This window comes from Rhamphochromis longiceps, linkage group LG7 (genome assembly GCF_057381845.1).
Source record: "Rhamphochromis longiceps isolate RC_006_pf linkage group LG7, R_longiceps_female_GT1.1, whole genome shotgun sequence".
Classification (NCBI taxonomy): domain Eukaryota; kingdom Metazoa; phylum Chordata; class Actinopteri; order Cichliformes; family Cichlidae; genus Rhamphochromis; species Rhamphochromis longiceps.
The window spans coordinates 4948892-4969950 of NC_140563.1; the positions used below are offsets into that span (position 1 = coordinate 4948892).

Here is a 21059-nt window from a genome sequence, read left to right on the forward strand (position 1 = left end):
TGCTGATGTACCAGCAGCTGTGTACCCTGTGTCGGGCTTGGCTCACTGAAAGATCCCCTGAGAATGAACAAAAGGGTGTGTGTGTGTGTGTGTGTGTGTGTGTAAGGGAGGGGAGCTAGGCTTTACATGTGTGAGTATAAGGGCATACAGTGTGAAGTGTGTATGCGTGTGTGTGTGTTGGTTTCAGCTTTGGTGGATGCACTGTGATGATGACTGATAAACATGTGCTGGCTCAGGGAGGACGCTCAGCCTTTAAATCTCAAACTTGTGAAAGATTGCGTCTGTTTGCATATAGCTGTTGTTATGCAAGCCCTCGTGAAACTGGCAGAGGATGTTTCACTGTGTGTGAGTGATCAGAGATTGCATGGCTGCTCTGTCTCCCTCGTCACACAGACAAACAAAACAGTCTTTTTAGGTAACGCTTAAGCCCTCAATTGAAATCAACGAGGTCACGCTGCAGATGAGCGAGAACAGCAGTGCTGTCCTTAAAAGATATTAGAGGGGAGTGTGTGTCATCTTCTAAGTACAAAAAAAAAAAAAAAAAGAGTCAAAACTTGGCTTTAGGAGTATCATGTTGCAAGGATGCGAAAGATAATTTGACTAATTGTTACCAGAAAAGCAGAAAAGTGCATCTCAGGATCATACATCACTCTCCCCAAAGAAGGAACATCACATATTGCTTTGCTTGAATTTGTTGAATGTGTGTATTCGTTTGAGTGTGTGTTCATAAATACCATACAGCAAATAATAATAATAATTATAATTCAACAAAAGAAAAAAGAAATAAATCCACAAAACATTATATTATTTCTCATTACCAGAATGAACCAATACAATAAATTAAAACTATAACTAAACAGAAGTCCATTAAAATTGCTATATATATTCATATTGTATATATAGTATTCGTCTGTCTGTAGTCAGCCTCTCAGGTGCATGCTCAGTGGCGACCATAGGTGGTGACTGGAAGGAGTGGGAGGAGGCTCAGAGGGGGTCTAATAGCGAGCTGAGGGGTTATTAACGCATACCCTCATCAGCATCCTGAAACCTCAGTCCCATCACGCTGTTAACACTGGAAACAAGGGAACAAAGTCAGGAAAGGCGCACTGTGCTTTAGGAGGGGGAAACACTGCCCATTCTTCAAATAGTTTTTCATCAACAAAATGCAGAGGATCCTTCATTGTCAGGGTGCAGTACCGCCTTAATATTAAGTCCTTTGGGTCTCTCTGCCTTGTGCTGTGGCGATGTGAGGATATGGTGCTGTTAAGGAGTCCTTTATTGTTTTCCCTGTAGTAGGCAGAGCCACTGGGAAGGGGGACAAACGTAGCCGTGCGAGCTTATGAGGCTTATCGAAACCGGGGTGAAGCGTTGGGAGAGAGAACATCAGGCTTGGCTCAAATCACAAGCTATACACCCACTGAAACACGCTACGTTTGACCACAGGCAAGCAGTTTGTGTCTCAACTCTGTCAAAATAAGGGAAGAATTCTATATATTAAGGATGCAACATTTGCCCTGGGCTGTTTCATTTTGTCTGGGACAGAGCTCATAAACATAAAGAGTTCAGTACCTAGATTTGTCCTCTTTACCTCCCTCCCCCCCCCCAAGATTTTTCTTCATTTTTGTACAAGAGTTCAGGATGGTTATGGTCTGCTAAGCACCACATCTGAGGCTCTGTCTGTCCAGGTGCGAATGCTAACCTTTTCACATTAACGCTCAGCTTGCATTTGTCCTTCTCTCAACTAGAGTCTTTAACACTGTCTGTAAGGGGAGCTTAAAAACCCCCAATAACAACTCCTCGGCTCCACCTTGAATGTCCTCTTCCTGTGCTCCCTCTAACTAGGTCCATTTTTGCCCCCAAGGGGCAGCTCTGATGATGTCATTATCTGTCAGGATACCTCTATGATCTCCATGCTCCCAGAGAAGCTTGACTGCTTCCCAATTTTCCCCAGTTCTTCCCTGGACCTTGTCTCGGAGATGCCCTCCTCAAACTCCATCTGACAGCTGCGCCGCTTGAACTGCTTTTCAGATGCAGCCCCACTGTGACTCGAGCTGGTGGACATTGTCACTGCTGAAGATGACGAAGAGTCTCGGAGGTCTCGCTGCGTCTGTGGTGCTGACGGCTTCTCCCTCTGGGATTTGTCTCGTAACCGCACACCTTCGCTACACCCAAATGCCACATACGCCGAGCTGCTACCGAACCTCACCGACGACTCCTGTCCCCCTACCTCTCCTGCTCCCAGCTCCATCTCTCCCTGACCACCTTCCTCTGCTCCAAAGTGCCAGGGAGCATCTGCAGTCGGGGTGACTGGAGTGACGGGGGTTGTGGCTTGGACAGTGTCTCTGTGTTTGGTCCACATAGCCCCAGAACCCACAGTGGGCAGGGAAGGTAATGAGAGGAGCAGGGAGCCCTTTAGGTTTTCTTCCAGGCTGGGGCTCTTGTGGTCCAGCAGCAAGTTGAGGGACTGCGGAGGCTGCCGTGGTTGGGAGTGGATCGGCGAACTGCTGCAGTTTTGTTTGGTTTTTCTTCTGGGTCTGGATGAGGAAGAACCAGAACGATGGACTCCTTCACTTCCACTGAATCCCAAGCCACCTATGCTGCCCCCACTGCCCGGTGAGGGGAATGGTGAATCAGAGGAGCTGGGGCTGTCAAGGACGGGAGACTGAGAACAGACACCATTGGAGATGCCTGTTCCTGGGCTGTCAAGCTTGCACAGCTTGGGGACGTCTTCAGAGTGTGTGGGTGCCAGGTTGGGGCAGTGGGGACTGTTAGGGGAATAGACAGACTTAATGTCTAGGGAGAAGGAGCGTTTGAGTCGATTAGTGTCCATGATCCTCTCTGCAGAGAGGTGCAGGCCATTGAAGCCTTGCTGGAGAGAGGTGGGTGACGACAGCTTGGGTTCCGGTGGGATGCGTGGCTCTGTGGTGGATGAGTCACAGTTGCTATGATGACCATTCATCTCGAAACCTGTGATGACTCCGTTAACCTCTGAATTCTGCTTAGTGTTGTTTTCAGATTTCTTGTCATCGGAGGTTAAAGCTTGGAGTAATCGCAGGCCCTTCTCAAACTCCAGCAACTGACCCAGGAAGTTAAAGTTGGGGGATATGGACGGTCTTCTGTCCTTTACGAATCTGTCAGCAGAAAAAATAAAAAGTTTGAAAAAAATAGGACACAACTAAGCAATTGTATTCTGAAGTGCGGTAATGGTTTTATAATAAATCACATCTGAATTCCTAAGATTAAATAAATGACCTATATAAAGGGTGTGAGCCCTTTTACTGATTCACAATACATAATAGTGTGCCAGACTTGTCCTGACAGGGCAAAGCTAAGCCTTTTGTATAAACTACGCTTGCTGGCAGGGATCTAAGAATTAGATTCCACCTGACAACAATGGGATGTCTTTCTACTGGTACTGACACCTTAGCTCAGCTGTTAATGGGTGGGAAGTGCAGGTGTACCTGTAGGCATCATCTGATGATAGGCCCATTGTCTTCATGATGTATGCTATGGCGATGGTTGCTGAACGTGAGATTCCAGCCAGACAGTGCACAATGACTCTGCAGTTTGATACCTTAGCTTTGTCTGTTGATAGGTGGAAACAAATAAGTATGAATATATAGAACTATATGAAAATACATGCAACACTGCATACCACTGACAGGTCTCCTTTTTAGTAGGAAGACTCGGGAGAAAATCAGTGTCTACTGAATAAAAACAGACATATCCTGAAAGAGTACAAGGGTTCATCTAAGCAGACAGTTTACCTATATTACATGTGCATGGTTACATAAAACACAGAACATGCCCTTACCTATGAATTCGTTCGTTTTGTCCAGCCATGGAAGTAATTTCTCACAGTAGTTGTCATTTACTGGGATGCGCATGAAATGGCTTTCGCTGATAAAGTCTGGCTTGGGGCAGGTGTTGCTGGCATTCAGCACATAGGTGATGCCATTCTGAGCCATCAGATCCTGCAGAGAGGGACATGTACGTGGTTTAGCATCATGCTTTATTGCGAGTAAGAGCAAGTCAGACATTCTTTACTGGCAAAATATCCAAAATAAATGATACCTTATTGAGGACGTCTTTTTGTGATCCCAAATAGAGGTGAGGCAGGATGCGAGTAGGCCCTACGTTAGCTACAGGCAAGCAGGGCTGGGACAAGCTCATAGGTAGAGCAGTGGCGGGCTTCCCTTCACACAGGCCGGGGAAACAGGAGGAAAAAGCTGCAAAGCCTCCTGCAGGGAAAGAAGAGATGGAGAGAAGCGGTTAGGCATATGAATGGTTTTCCATTTAGACACACACGAACACACACGCACTGGGAACTCTGCAAAGACTTCCATCACGAACACTGCACCATCATTAGCAGACGCTCAGTAGTCTTTAAAAGGTGAATCTGGGCTACAAAGTCTGGGTCCCTTTAGAGCAGCAGGAGCTGGAAAAAAAGGGGCTCTCTGTGCTTCTGTGAGTGAGTTACGTTAACTGCTGGGTGGCCAGGAATGCGCGTCTGGCCCTTTAAGAGGCAGGCGGCTCCACTTTTGGCATATGTGTATGCGTGCGTGTGTGTGGCTCCGTTTCCTGCATGAGCTCATGTCCTGTAGCAGAGCATTGCGTCAGGCTGAGGGAATGAGAGAGGCCACAGGTGCAGGGCCAGGACAGAGGCCCAGTAACATCTCCACTGACAGCTGAAAAGCACACACACACTAATGCATGGTCAAACGCACACCCACACACACACGACAGAAGACGAAGAAGATATGATCTGAAGAAATGATCTCATACTGTTGCGGTCAATATATCCCAATATTCACTCTCACTGACATTAACACACTCTCCACTCAATTCACACACACACACACACACACACACACACACACACACACACACACACACACACACACACACACACACACACACACACACACACACACACACATACTCATTAATAGTCTGTAGTACTGCAGTTGTACAACTACAGGGAGGGGGACAAGGAAAAGAGGTAGGAATCTTCTTTGGGTGCTGACCTCGCTGAGGAGTGTGGAGAGGAGAGGGAGTGCTTCAAGGAAACCTTGAGTCCCAGAAAGACGATTAGAGCCTAATCTAGGTTCAGCCTTCCCTGACCCAATCCTGGATGCAGTGCATGCACACACCTTAACACACACACATACATACACATTCACTTAGTGAGAGTGAGTGAGACATGACATCACTATCCCCAAGTAGCACACACAGCACAGTGCAAGCAGGACGCTGCCTTCCCCTGTAACACACACCCAGCTGCCCTACTCGAGTAACAACAACTGGCAAACAAACAGACGCACACATGTGGAGAACACAGTTTCATGTGCGTGCACCCAACAAACAGGAGAGCTGCGTAAAAAGGTTGTGCAAATCCACAGAAGATAGCAGCTTTTGGTATGTGGTGCTATTTCACAACAGCACAGCTTTTGAGCGGTGAGTAGGCTGGGTGCATCCCGATGACCTAGTGCTATTCTGGGTGCAATGTTCCTTTAAGAGCAAAGTGAAGAAGGCCTGCCTGTTTCCAGCTATTAATGGCAACCAGCGGAGCGATGACATCAACAGTCCACATGGGTGGTGGAGTGTAGAGAGGCATTTGATGCAGAAAGAGCAATCGGATAACTTTCAAGAGGAGGCTGAGGGATTGCTGCCATTACGGCAACAACTCTATGATCAAACCTTTTCTTGGCCTATATAGCGTAGACTAAACAGACAGAGTGTGGAGTTCACACTAGACTGTTTCTCAATAGCTTCTCCCCTTGCAGCAAGCCTACGGGCAGTGCTACAGCACTGATAATTGATAAAGCAGAGGGAGGAAGGGATCTCTGAAGAGTTTCTTTCCTGGTTTCCTACTTCCCAGGCTGCTGGTGAAAAAAATTGCACTACATATAGCATATACTGTATCTGTGTGAGGGAGTGGTATGTTCCTGGAGACAGTCGGATCAACAGGAATAGCTACATCACACAGCAAGCATTTCCTTTTGTATGTGCTTACATTGTTAGAGAGTTGTTAGAAGGACTGAAGACAGGACATTCCACACGGTCTGTGTGTTTATGTGTGTGTGTGAGTGTGCAGGGAAATGAACACACGAACAGAAATATTCTGAATTGACTGAACTGATAATTGTAGTCCCGACTAGTGTAGCACGCCTAATCTCGTGTTAAATAAACACAAAAAAAGCACAAAGTTGGGCCAGCTAGAGTTTGCCTATGAGTGAGTAAGGGGTTACTGGCATAAAGGGTGACTGAAGTCAGAGATAAGAAAGCAGGACTGCGTGTGCCTTCTGGCTTTTCGAGTGCTATTACAGCGACATTACGTCAACACATTTACAAACACCTTCCTTGTAGTCAAAGCTTTACACGGTTGGTGCTAATGGACATTAGTCACACAGGAGATAGCGTGTTATTGCCACCTCGTCACCTGACCTTGCTCTACTTAGGGTTGCCAAGACAACAAAGAAAAGCAGTGTTGTTGATGACAATTTGCTTCCCCTCACCGACACCACCCTGCTCCAAATACTGGTAAGAAACAAGGGCATATGAGCACACTGATTTACGCACACATACACCAAAAAACCTAAAAGATGTGGCCTCACATTCTCCATTAGAAAAGGATGACACATCCGTTCATTCCTATCTAAGCACACATATAAACATACTGTACACTCACACTGAGGTCACTGAAAATACCCTGTGACACACACCAGCCCAGCTGTCTGTGAAGATGACATCAGAAAGTCAAATGGGAGAGATGAGTTCACCTTCATGATAATCAGCAGAAACTGACACCCTGCATTAAACTCACGAGTTAAATTTCCCACAGACATACCAACCTAAACCTACAGTTTTGTTTTTGTGGAATAAAAACCAGAGCTTCTCACATTATTGTTCAAACACTGAAATCATGAAACCATACTCTGGCAGGATGTGACTAAATTCTGAACATACTCTTTAAAAGAAGAAAAGAAAAGAAAAAAGAAAAAAAAAAGCAGTTTGGGGAGTAGGAAAACCCACAACCGGGAAAGAGGGCACTGTGTCGCCATCGGCAGCTCTCAGCAGTGGTGACTTCCTTTTTCCGTTTTTCTCTGCCCACTTCATCATTTAAGCAACTGCTTATTTTCCTCTCTCTTGCTCCGTCAGAGGCGAGCACTCAGGCCTTTCTTTGTTTGCCGGCAGCGAGCAGCAGTCCCTCTCCTCTCCCACATCTAAATTAATACCCAGCTTTCAGTATGAAGGCATGGGCTATTGTTTCGCTAACGTGAAAAGTGTGTATGTTAAGCAGATCAAATTCAGACTCTTCAGAGCTGTGCTGCTGCAGAAAACTAAAAGATGAATGGAGGGTGGAATAAGCGAATGAACAGAGGCACACAAAACACCTGCCTAGAAGTTATGGTTTAATGGGATCTCTGCTATTACATCACTGCTGTTCCTACAATTGACTTCCTTGCCAACACAAGCTCACCCCCTTTCTGTGTGTGTGTGTGTGTGTGTGTGTGCTTCAGCCTCCGTTTTACTCTTTTACTTGTCTGTTAATGGAGTAGGGGGGGCAATACACAAAGCAGCCGTGTCCATGCACACAGACAAGCTTTCAGGCCCAGGGGGTGGGGGGGGGGGGGGGGGGGGGCATTGAACGACTACCCCACTCCCCCTCCATCATTTTTCTCTTTGGCTGATATCAGGGGAGACATGACGCCATCCTCTGTGCCCCTCCAGCTGTCCCCTCCACTATGAGGGGACATTAGCATCTCAATGTACCCGCTCCCCTCCCCACCTCACCCTCCTCACATGACATCATTGCACACATGTCCCACTTCAGCTCCACAAAGGCTGTGCTGGGGCCTGACGATGCAATGAAAGTGTGTGCGCTTGTGTGGGTTTTTGTGACAGAAATGTGTAGACTGACAGAACATGGATGAGATAGTAGGATGAGGTCATCGCTTTCATGCACAGCATCGGCTTTATGATGGCTGCGAATGAGAGCACGATATTTACGTCATATTAGCTGACGGTTAAACTTCATTGCTCTTTATCTTCCTGGACAGATAGCAGGAATATTCCACTTTGATCAACTGCCGTTTCAGCAGCACCGTGTTACTGCAATAAAAGACCATAAACCACCATATAATTTAGCCTGCATTGACAAATCTATTTCCACAGAGATGTGTTAAAGTGCTCAGTACCTGTGACACATATAATTCTATTTTCATCTGCTGATGGCAAATGTGTGATCCCCCACCCATCCCAGCTTTCTCTGAGTACATGAATTTGACACTTACAGCAGCAGAATCTGGTTGTGTAGATATAACCCGTACATGCACATGTGCACATGTGAAGAGTGACAGGTGCAGATAACTGCTTTGAGCCGGTGCTCTAAAATGCCCTGTGTGTACCGTCTAAATAGACGTACATCTGTTATCCAAAAGGTTCAACTACAAAACGAGCAAATTAATTTGAGCAAATGACGAGATATTTTGTGCAACGTGCACGATGCCGTATTGTCGTATAAAAAGGATTTTTCCATTGCTCTGCATTGCCTCATTGCTCTGTGTGAAAAGGTGTTATGTTAAACACCTGCAGTGCACACTGCACACATATTGATAACATAATCTCCACAAGACACCATTCTGCAGAGAGAGCGAGTGAGCAGGAGCGAGAAAGAAAAGCCAAGAGCAGAGGAAAAGAAAGAGAGAAAGAAAGAGCCTTTGTGATAATTTTACATCTCAATGACCACAGGCTGAGAGAGCATGAGCACTATGTCATACCATGGGTCACAGCTCTCATCCGCTCCCCCACTAGCTCTTTTTCTCTCCTCTTTTCCCTCTTCATCGCTTCTCATCTTCATGATGTCATCTTCTTAATCCCCTTTCTTCCTATTCTATACCTCTAAACAAATTAAGTCCAAAAACAAAAGATGGGACAGCAACTCTCAGGTCTGGCTTGCTACGCCTAATAAATTCTTTTTTAGCCTGATGTAGAATCCCATCTCTCTTGAAAAAAAAACTCTTAAAAATTCACTTCACTGCTATGTTTCGTTCAGATAAAGCTTGAAATGGTAAATACCTGACAGTCCACTGTGTGTACTCATCTGCAGCGCACAAACTATTATCAGTGGCTTTCCACCTTGTTCGCACCTTTTCTGCATGTATTCAGCAATCGTGCATTTCATAGCATATCATAAATCACATTCCATCTTCTGCATGTATGCCAAACGCACAGGACTTCAATCCAAACATGTTGCATCTTATCACCTTGCACCCACACAGACACACGTATCTCTTCTCCTCCAGGTGAATACACACCTCGAAGCTCTCTCCCCTCCTTCATCCGGCGGACCCTGATCTTCAGCCTCATGTCTGTGTCCTGCAGGTCCGGCCAAAAACAGTCCTCTGCTGGGGCAATCACCACATCCAGAGGCATCCCCCAGAACGCACTCTGTTCTCCTCAGAAGAGTGACAAAGGTGAGCCCACTGAAAACCCCAAGTCCACAAAACTCCACTCAAGTCAAGTTAGCTGTTCCAGCTGTCCAGCCGGTGACCCTCGGCAAATGGACCCAGCAGAACAAAAACTAGTCCAAAATGTCTGTGGACACGCTTCTCAAGTCAACAAATGGCCAAAATCCCATGCAATGACCACAAAATTCCTAAAATTCTCCTGCGTCAATATTTGGTAATTCTGTGGTTTTGTGAAGAATGGTGACCACAGAGAGTGCCAGAGACAAAACAAAAGTGAGTAGCCTGTAACGCCTGTATGTAAACGCCAGTTGTAATCTGCCTGCAGCTGGTTTACAGAGCGTCTGTGTGTTCCTCTGAGCGCTCTCTCTGTCTCTGTGAGTCCACAGCCAGAAGAGCAGCCCACTATTGTTGTGCCGCTCCACTCTCCTTTCCTCTCATTCGCTCAGTCACTGGCTTACACTCCTCCCTCTCCCTCCCTCCTCTCTCTCTCTCTCTGCGAAGAGGATGACGGAGCTGCACTCTCTCCTCGAGCTCTGGGGGTGAATGAGCTCACTTGCCGTGAGCTCAGACTCTACCCAACCTCCCCTCCCTCCTTCTCTGCTACCTCCCTCTCTTGTGGAGCCAGTGCTCCGTCATAGCTAATGTCTAAGGCATGTAACCACATTCCTTACTCACCCAGCAAATATGCGGCCACCTCAGGGGCCTAGCTACAAAACAGGCCTCTATCAGGGTAGGATGGAAGCTAAACCACAGCTATCACGCTGTTAACAAACAGCTACGTTATAGATTTAACTGTCTTTGTTCTCAATGAAAGAGAGGAGAGAGATAATGCTTGGCTTTTGGAAGCCTTTCACTGACTGGCGTTACTTGTTTTTGTAAATGCCGTCATACATAACAAACAGAAATATGCTTTATTTTTATTTTTTTTACATGAACCGTTTTCCTGTTTTCTCATTTAATTCATTTGAGACGTTAGGGATGATTACCTGATGATAATTATATCATATCTACAATAATTAGACTCCTACAGCTATGCAGTACTATCTATTACTGAGTAGAAACTAAATACCTACATTAGGTTGATTGCCTTAAATGTACTGCATCCTCTTAGCACATTACGCTTACTGCAGGAGAGGGAATTAAGGCTGTGCGGTGCGCTGACAGCTGATTTGTCTCTCAAGGTGAGGGAATGTATGTGACTTCACCACTTTTCCTGCACTGGTTCATGTCTAACATGTTTGTGTTTGGACACTGCGATTTTGTCTGGAGGATGTGAAGGTAGCCAGGCGAGAAGAAAGAAAGCAAAAGCAGAGCAGAAGTATGGAAAAAAGAAAGAAATGAAAGCAGACAAAAGAGGAAGGAAATACTAGAGGTGATGAAAAGACCAAACAAGCTCGTGGTCAGCCAGCCACCATCCATTTGACAGGCCACAGACTCTTGGTACTATGGAATGACAAACACGTGGGCCACAAGTCCAATTATGGAAACGAGGCAGTAAAAAACTTCACAAAACTACTGGAAGAGACTCAGTGTTAGCAAACTGCGATGCAGGTACAGCTGTTTGTCGAGTTATTAATATGAGGCTATTGTGTTTTGTGCGTTTCTGCAATAAGTCAGAGCATATACAGACTTGCTTTCTCGTCTTTTTAGCACACGTTTATGCCAATCAACCTTTGGCTGAAAATAATAGATGTATGGAAACAACTATGTTTAGGCCAGTTGACCGTCCTTTCTATCTCTTCTGTCCCGTGCTGAGACTTCACAGTGCACTGATTACATTCAAACTAGGTCAGATGGACTTCAATGACATTAAGTCACCGCACTGCTCCAAAAAAAAAGAGAGCGAGAGAAAAAAGGCAAATAAGCTTATACAAGATGTCCAGTTAGGGGGCCAGCTGCATGCTGACTGACCTCATCTCATCACTGCAGACCCCTGAATGATCACACATGGGTGAGAACAGCTTTACGTCATCCTCTGTTCAACTGCAAGAGAGGGCGCGAGAGGAAATGGGCCTAATGATGAGCTTTGTGAAAAATGCAGACACTGGTTTTGGGAGAGTGTCAAACTATGAATAAACACACGTCACCCCCCTCATGCACTGTTCTCCCATTTGCATCTGAACAAGTGTGGCATGCCATGGTGGTCAGCCGGGGTCGCTACGCTTTAAACCCACAGATCATCACCTCAGTTTGAATCCACGCCTCGGCTTAGTTGTTCTGGCTGTGTGGCTCGAAGCCATAAAGTAGCTTTGAAACACACGAGGCTCTAACACCTGCAAACTCTGAGCAGTGGAAACCGACAGCAACAAAACAAAGTAGCTGCTGGGTGATACCATGCTGAAATACCATGCTGTCGCTCTCTTTATACTCCTCTCCTCCTCCTCTGGTCCTCAGCAGGGTAACAAGGCTGAGAATAGTAGATGTGTTAATTAGAGGATTACAGCCAAGATGCTATAAATGACAGCCGGGCCTTCTTTATTGACTGCACATGTGTGCCCTGCAGCTACAGAAATAGGTGGGATGGTCACTTTGCTCGCCCCCTCCGCTGAGATTCTCTCTTAGATTTAGAGCATACTTTTATGGTGCAGAGCTTGTTACTAAGGCGACGCATGTTTACACACACATACATTCACAGAGCCCAGCCAAAACTGATAATGAGCAGTTGGTATGGGAAGGAAACGGAGAAGGTGGGTAAAGGACGAGGAGCCCTGGGATGTCCGAACTGACTGGGAATGCCTCAACAAGAGATGGTGGTGTTGGGTTGATTGAAAGGAGAAACACGACCTTTGCACCTGACAACTGTAGAGAGTTGTGAGGATTATAGAGCTTGTAGTTCTGTGCTTACATGTTGTAAATGTATCATAAATGCAAACATACTGCATAGTGCAGGGTTCAGTCTGAACTCTAAACCCCTTTAAATGTTAAATAAAAGTCTATGTTTATTGCCCTTAAGTAAAAAAAAAAGACTAACTTAACTTTTGCCATGAAATTGGTCGGTTTTGCACAATAAACCAAATCTTTATTACTAAATAAAAGGTAATTACTGCACGTACAAAGTTTTACTTTTCACCACATAGATAACAAAGACTAGATGGCCTATGTGGCCATAATAGGAACATAAAGATAAATTAGTTAATATTCTGAATCTTTCTTTCAATTATTTAATAAACTCTTTGAAATGTCTTTTAAAATACTGAACTTTTTGAAGTTAAGATAAAAGCACTAAAACACATTCTAGGCACTGAAAATGTATTAAGCTTAAATTATGAATAATTTGATATTAATAGTTAATGACTAATTATTTAATGGACTGAATGAGTCAACTCTACTCCAATATTGTTCTCTTTTATAACTCAGTATAAAGTTAATATATGGTTTTTTTTGCACCAGCACAAATTTTAACATTTATCACCAGCAGCTCATCAAAAACGTATGCCCGTAAACTCTGTTTGAACTGAGTTGCTGATACAAATATTTTCTTTAATATATTTTGTCAGAGCCCCCCCCCCCCCCCCCTCCTTTTCCACTGAGACAGGCAGCAACAGGAGCGTCACTCTACACCGTGGATCATCTGTCAGGATATCACAGGAAAGAGAGACGTCATCCTCTGGATACGGCAGGTTAGGCTGATGAAGACTGTCAGTTAATGCTTGTGTGTGTGTGTCTGTGTGTGTGAGAGAGAGAGAGAGCGGGAGAGAAGGATGACTGGTGCAAAGGTGAGAGAAAGGAGAGAATAGTGCTCCAGGGATAGGAATAGAGTAAATAGTTATTTGTGTCTGTGTGGGTAAATACAAGTTTATGCACTCTTGCACAGGTGTATGATCACTGCACATGTGTGCATGTGCGTGTGTGTGTGTGTGTGTGTGTGAGCAAAAATGTGTTGATAGTGCTGGTTGTCAGGGGATCAGTAACAAGGATGCTCTTGCAGTGATGTAATGCCTACAGGAGAACACAGCTGCCATGCCTGGGGGGTGAGGTAGTCACCAGGGGAGAAAGAGGGGAGGATGGATCGAGGAATGGAGCAATTGAGGGAGGGGGAAGTGCTGAAGAAGAGAAGAGGAGGGGGAGATTAAGTCATGGGAGGATACTGGCGAGGAAGAGGGGCTGTTTGAATCAATAGGGAGATAGCTGAAATGATGCTGTCATATTGCCAGGGGACATTAGAAATGTCACCGGTATTGTGTGTGTGCTCATCTTGACTCTTTTTCAAACATCTATAATTGCACCACCATTAATCTGCACACACTACTGAAATTTTCTGTTCAGCTTTTTAGAACAGAAAAGTGTGTAAATATGTGAGTCTCTCAGACATATAGAGAAGCTTTATGTCTTCGTTACATATGATAACATCAAAAGGGTTGAGGAAGTGAAAACAGGGAATCGGAGGGAAGGGCAGGTGGTGGTTCTTAGATGCAATCGAGAGAAGGAAGCACAAGATTAGGGGTGCACTGATGCACCACCTGGTCATGTGTGAGGCTGGGCATGAGGCAGTCTGATCTCTATCTGCACAGCCTCGAGGGATGCTAGCTCGTAGCACTCATTCGGCAGACCCCCCTACCCTCCAAACAACTTAAGCCCCTGGAGAAGCTCAGAACCCGGGGGTTACTGCACCAGTAAATCTCTCTCACTGGCAAGAAATTAGTTTAGACTTACTTTTAGACACTCACTCAAGCATTTCCACAAAGTATAAACACACACAGACACACAAAACGGGGAGAAGCTAAAAAGGGTAAGCTATCAAGCACACCAAAGGGGGCTTTCAGGACCAGACGGGTTTTCATAAACCAGATGAACTACTTAAAAATACCAGTTTGAGGTTTTGAATGGTGTGTGTGTGTGTGTCTGTGTATGCATGTGGAGACAAAGGGGGACTGTTAAGTTTCAATATGAATCGCTGCTGGCCACTGCATGTGTATCTTGCGTGCATATAAAGCCTGTGCATTCACTTTGAGTGCATATAAAATAAATGTTAACTTTATCTTTATACAGCGAGACAGCTTACAGCTGTTTTCTGCGGTTTTATATGGATGAATAATGTATGTGTGTGTGCAAAACAGGCTGAATATGTGCAGAAACCATGTCCATGACAATACAGTAATGAAAACATGAAGAACGCGAATGTGTGCGTGCATTAAGAGCACACACTTCACCCTGCTCTGATTTCCCCAGAGGTGAGTTTGTCTACACAGGTTCTCTTGAGTAGAACGGATGGCTATTTCATTCTAAATGCAAATGGCCTGAGCTGGAATGCATAGAATAACACCCCTCATCTCTCTCATTGTCTCTCGCATGTGGTATCAGTCTTATAATGGCGATACTGTGAGAGAGAGGAGCCGACACCAGATCTGTTTGTTTTTAATGGGCTTGTTTCACTGCTACGTGCAGACAGACAGGCAGGTCTCAGATCAGTTTAGTGTTAATTAGCTCCTACCAGCACAGCAGGCAGATTGACAGATCCACTGTCCTCACAACAGAGCTGGAAGCCACGCCATCTGCTCCTCTGTTAGCTCAGCGTCATGTCTACCTGTCTTACAATTAACTCAGACAGTCTCAGGCTGTACCAGGGCATCTCTCTGCAAACGATATGCTGTGCCTGTCTGTGCCTGTCACTGAGTGGTGTTTTCAGATTAAGTGATATTCTTTAAGAGGAAAACTACTATTATCTCATCAATGTGTTAGTGACTCCCAGGGTTTCTTTGACCATACTGAGGCATATTAGAAATGGAAAAGTAACACAAATCAGCTTATAATTCAACAAAAAGACAAAAGAAAAGAAAAGAAAACAAACAAAAAAAAGTATGTCATTCTTCCAGTCAATTCCCCTCCTGGACAGAGATCCGTCACAAGGCAGGGTGTAACCTGCAGACTGGATTTGGGTGTAGAGGACATGGTGACAGCGGCTACTGCAACACCCGAGGTCAAGGTTAGTTTTTCCGGCCATTACATGCCCTGGACACTGTGTGCATGTGTGAATGTGTCACATCCACAATGCGACAGTGACATCACTCCGTCAGCTACAGAAGAACAATAGGAAGGGAATGACGTAATGCCATGGAAGGAACTGGGCAAGCTGTTTCTGCGTGCACCACTGTGCCAACACCTACATCATGCCGTTTAATCATCTGTAAAGCTGGTGGGATTTCTGAGCTTCCCTTTTACTTTTTAGTCCAAATACAAAACAACAAAATATAGATATATAGAAGATTGGTGTGCATACATGTTCTCTAGACATCTTTTTCTTTTACGCTGGGGAACCCTGATGTCACTTTATCAGAAACAGGAAGTAGTTACACAACACAAGAGGAAGTGGCCTCTCAGTGCTGTCCAGCCTTCATCTCTGTATGTGTGTGTGTATAAGTGAGTTTTTTGTGTGTCCGCAGAGGGGGAGATATGAGGAGGACTGAGAATGATCACAAACTGCTGCATACCTCAATCTGAAGGTTTGGATTTGCCTGGAACTCCAAAATTAGCCTGTTGCTGTGGAGATAGAAAATCTCCCTCTTTTATCAGGAAACAGCAGCAGCCCTCGAGGTTGAACCCAAACATTTCAGTGTGTGATCAGCATGTATTTACGGTAAAACGACCTGTGTTACAAGTCTGTATACATACCAGGAAAAGTGTTAAACCACACAGGATTTAAAGTATCAGCACTGTAACAGGCAACTATTCTACTCCTCTGCTACTAGTCTGGAAAAGAAGAACCTTTCTCAACCCTTTTTGGAGAATAATTAGCAAACAGCATTTTAAAGCAGATCATCTGGTGCTATAAGTTTAAAGGGAACAAAGTACAAGTCTGCAAAGACATGGACCTTGTCCACACAGTAAAAGTGGAGTCTTTTCAGTAGGTAAATAAGGAAGCAGCTCTGTGGCATGCCAGAGATAAAGTGCATCAAAGACAGCCCAGTGATAAACAGGAATCCACCATTGTTCCAAGGAATGACGTTATGACAGGAGCGGCAGTGGGCAGTCCGAGCATGAATGGAATCTGGTGGATGCAGTCCAGGCCTCGGTAGGATAAACTAGCATAATTGTTAGCTACTCCTTTCCCTTTTCTTCTGCCTTTGGAAATTTCCACTCCACATGTGTGTCAGAGACGTCAGGGTAAGCGCCTCAGCGGTAAGCTGACGGTGTAGCAACCAAACTAGCGAATACTTGGCCCAAACTCATGATGAGGTTTGAGTTATGAGGTGCTGATGGGGGTGAAGCGAGCTTTGGGTAGCACACTGTTCAGCTTCAGCTCCTGTTGACCCGATGTGTTGACACTGCCTAGGTAACAGTTTCAACAAACTATTTTTATCCCCTGCTGGATGAATGTATGACTGGGGGCAGGCTGGGACGTTCAAAAGGCCTCTAGATAGAGTCTAGAGTTCCAATGCAGCAGGACACAGAAGGTATGAACAGACTGTATACATAAACCAGCTTAAATACCTATACTATAAACAAGTATGTATTTAGGTCAACGTCACAGGATTTTGCCAAAAAGTTTACCAAGAGTAAAACATCAAAAAAGTAAGCAAATATTAATTCTGCATGTGTAAACAAAACCCTAATTTAAACCCTTAATGGTTATTTTTTACAGTCATGTTTTGTCTTTGCCACACATGTTATTCTGAATCACTGTGAACTTTATGTTAATTTCTTCCCACGATTAAAGTTATTTTAATTCTTCTAAGCTTAAGTATCAGTACCAGAGTCTCATTCACAGACATATCCACACTACTTGAAATTTATGCACATCTCTCCCATACCGGGATCTGGGAGAAACCTTCAGTCTTCTCCTTTGCATGTCAAAGTATATGCGTACAACAATGTGTTTCTCTTGTGCGTGTGTGTGCGTGTGTGTGTGTGTGTGTGTGTGCAAGGGACTCGGTGATGGAGGAGAAAAGGAAGAAGAGCAGAAGGCAAGCAGAGCAGTGAGATCACGTCATGGTGGAAACATTTGGCAGCAGCTCACATAAACACACACACACGCACGCACACACACACATGCGCGTGCATCACACTGTGCACACACATAAACATGCACATATGCTGGCCTGTTTTTGTTCTCCCAAATTTAAGGGAAAGAAGGGGAAAATGACATCAAGCTCATCATGTGAGGCCAATGAGACGGACGGGGGAGGGGGCGAGAACACTGGCAGAAACAGAACATTGTTACATAAAATGCAACTTGGTACTGACCTCCTCTGGGCTTTGTTACCATATTTATGTGTGTGTGTAAGAGTGTCTGTCCACATGTGCACGTATTTGCAAGCTTTCTCAAGTGTGTGCACAAGTTAAGGGTTTGCCCAATATCTCATCAAGGTCATTACCTACAAAGCAGAAAACTGAGCATTATGTCACTGTCCAGTTAGAGGGCTTTTCAAACTATGTCACACTTTTCTGAGGCGGGAGGTGATGTCATAGATATTTTATAGCCTTTATTCTTTGACCTTTGTGCTCCCGCGGTGCTGGCTGGGGTGGGGCCGGTATGTGTTGTGTATCTACAGGCCAGGGTGAGAGCATCGAGGCCACTGGCGCCAGATGTGACGACCGCAGGAGTCTGGGCCTAAAAATAGAGCTCTGTTCTCAGCACCATGAAACAGAAGAGAGGAAGGAGGAAGAGGAGGAGGAGGAGAAGGGTATGGGTAAAGCGAAGTAGAAGTAAGGGGGAAGGTAAAGGGGGTTGAAGGAGAGATGTAAAGAGGACTGCTGAGGAAGGCGAGGTCATTGAGAATACTGTGTCAGTTCTCCCTGGGGACGGTGAGCTCACCTCCTAATGGCACCACTGGCTCCTTCTCAATGAAATCATTGATCTGCTAGAACTCCCATTGGCGTAATTGAGAGGTAGGAGGGGGACGTGGAGGGGCAGAAAGGAGCAGAGAGGTGCAGAAGGGGCAGGTTAGGAGGTTAGTATACACAGGAAAGAAGGGGGTGACGGAGAAGCTGAAGAGAGAAAAGTTGTAGGTGGGGAGAAAAAAATGGACCTCAGACACACTTCCACAATTAGTCTGCAACCTCTGACCAATGATAACACACCTGGAGGCATAAAGCAGTAGGCAAATGTCATTCAAACACTGTTTACACAACTTGATCGATCACGTCATTTTCCATCACACGTTTATCTTTAGAAGCCGACAGAACCCAGACCCCCAAGCAAAACTATAAAACTTTTACAGCAGATACATTTTTAGCAGTTTCCGATCACATAAAACTGGTGATCCGCATCTGTTGAAGCATCTCAAACACACATGCGCGCTGCAGGTGTCCGCGTAAATTGTGTGTGTGTGTAAGCAGTTTCTTCACCTCAGGCTTCAGCTTCAGAAAGGGAGACTTCATGCTGGGCTCCAGAAGGAAAGAAAGTCTTTCATTTCTGTGGAGGCTCACAAACACCGAGCAGTGCGACCTGTCTCTCTGAGCGAGCTCTGTGACCACACAGGCTCTGACACGCACACGCATACTCACGCACACATTCAGGATGAAATAAGGAGTATTACCTCATCTCCTCAATTGCTCTCATTTGTCTATTATGTCTTTTCTCACACAAATACTCCAAAACATTGCCTCATACTCATTCGTGCTCTGCTTTATATGCACATATTCATGCATGCACAAAAACATGCATGCTCACAAACAGACCTCCTTATGTAGCTCATTGGAATGTCTGAACGGCTGCATTGTAAGGTTGTGCCTCCCATGATTACCTCACCTCTTCAGCTTCTCTCTAATGTCTGCACACACACGCACACACACACGAAAAACACTCCCCACACTGTTGTATAACAGCACACGAGAATGAGCCGTAACTTACTTGACCTTTGTACCCCCGTGTCTGTGCAATAACACCCTAACCTGATGTCATCAAAGCCCAGAGGAACACAGCAGCTCCTGTATGTGTCTGCATTATTTACAATGTGCATGACAAAGAAAGTGCAAGTGAAAGAAAATGAGAGAGAGGCACCTTTCATCTCCTGATACCTCCCATCAGTATGTCACTGCCTTGTCTCTTGTGTGCTTTTGCGTGGGAGACAGAAAAAAAATCAAAAACTGTGCCCCAGATCACATGCTACAGTATATAAATGAACTCTTTTCAATGCAGTTCATAGGACTCTGTATCAGGGACAACACTGTCCATCTACTGGACACTTAAAACTGTCGTGCAATACTAGAATAGCATAACTCATTTTGTCACATTTTATTGTGAAACAACGCAGTTTGATTGATGTGTGTGTCTTCAACGGAATGTGAAACAGCACAAACCTGACGAGGCCTGTTCATCTGTGAAATCACTCAAATATTCACTGACATCATCGCCCTGAACATGTCAGTGAATATTCTTAATTCACCTATGTAGCGAAATAGTACAATTTTTTTTAAAAGCTATATGAGAGTGAAAAGGCAGCAAACACTTCAAATTTAGGATTAATACACTGCAAAACTTTATTTTCCTTTGGCCACATAACTGTTTCAGGATTACCTCTGCACTATGAGTGCAGTCAAGTGCTGCCACTATAGACTATTTAGACATGTCCCTTGTCACTACCTCATTTCAGTTGGTGTCCCCTTTCTCTCCTTTTTCCCTTTGACCTAACGGTGTGGTGTTTTAGTAATCCCACGAAAAACACTGGCAGATGGTGCAAGAGAAGATTAGAAGGAGTCTCACACATTAGAAAACTCTGTAGACTCACACATTACATGGATGACATATACATCTGCATGTTCCCGCACCTTCATTTCCTCTTTATGACCCAACTGCTGTGATGGTGCTTTTATAATGCTATTTTTGCATGTGTTTAATTTCCTAATTTCTAGCTGTCACCCCCTCAACTTAAAGTACTTGAAAAAAAAAGGAAAAAAATGTGCTATGAATAAAACATATTGTTATTTTTATCTCCACCTCCCTTCCACTTGAAAACACTACCCAACTCTCTTTTCATCCACAGCTCATGAGTAGCCTTTTTGAAAGTTCTCTTTTTATTCTGTCTTGCATATTAGACTGCTGAAACTAGAACACGGCAGCAAAACATTTCATGCTGTCAGTTCTATAGAGGGGCTGCTGTGACGTATGACACAGCTGGCATCGGCTAACATACCACCTAGCCCCACACTAGCAGGGAGTGTTCAGCGTTGTCTCCAATTTGGCTGTGTGCTTGCAGATTGGTGGGAAATGCACAAACTTTAGAGCCACTGGGGAGGCAGCTGGCTCCAACCAAGTGATGATCTCTCCCTCTACACACACACACACACACACACACACACACACACACACACACACACACACACACACACACACGCTATCAGAACTCTGAAAAAGGCAAGACGCATCAGCTTGAGCTCCAACTGGGTGAGATCACCACTGTGTTAAAAATACAGCTGTCCTGAGAGAGGCATGTTTCTCACAAACACTTTCACGCAATCAATGAAGTAGCATAACCTTAACCTTTGTGCTTGCATGGATTCACAAGGACACTCTCCAAGTACAACTACATCCAGCGTGAATGCATTCTTTAATACAGGGTGAGAATCTGCATTAGTAATTTCATTCACAAAAACAATTGCCCTTTTGGGACAATGCTACCAGTATGACGTTTTCCACATGTAACGACA

The 21059-nt window shown here is 44.8% G+C and overlaps 1 protein-coding gene across 3 annotated transcripts in view; it reads right to left on the reverse strand.

Annotated features, from left to right (window-relative positions):
• Positions 1-1257: 1257 nt before the first annotated feature.
• The window catches only part of dusp8a (dual specificity phosphatase 8a), a 39322-nt gene continuing 19520 nt past the window's right edge, over positions 1258-21059 (reverse strand). For 2 of the 3 annotated variants that reach the window (XM_085411749.1, XM_085411751.1), the window contains exons 4-7: positions 4075-4241; positions 3815-3974; positions 3462-3585; positions 1258-3131 (exon numbers count right to left, since the gene is read on the reverse strand). In XM_085411749.1, the coding sequence (XP_085267875.1) occupies positions 1889-3131; positions 3462-3585; positions 3815-3974; positions 4075-4241 (1694 nt within the window). In that variant the 3' untranslated portion in view covers positions 1258-1888. Of the gene's footprint in view, positions 3132-3461; positions 3586-3814; positions 3975-4074; positions 4242-9320; positions 10017-21059 lie in introns of those variants that run through there. The other variant, XM_085411750.1, reaches the window with a different exon arrangement.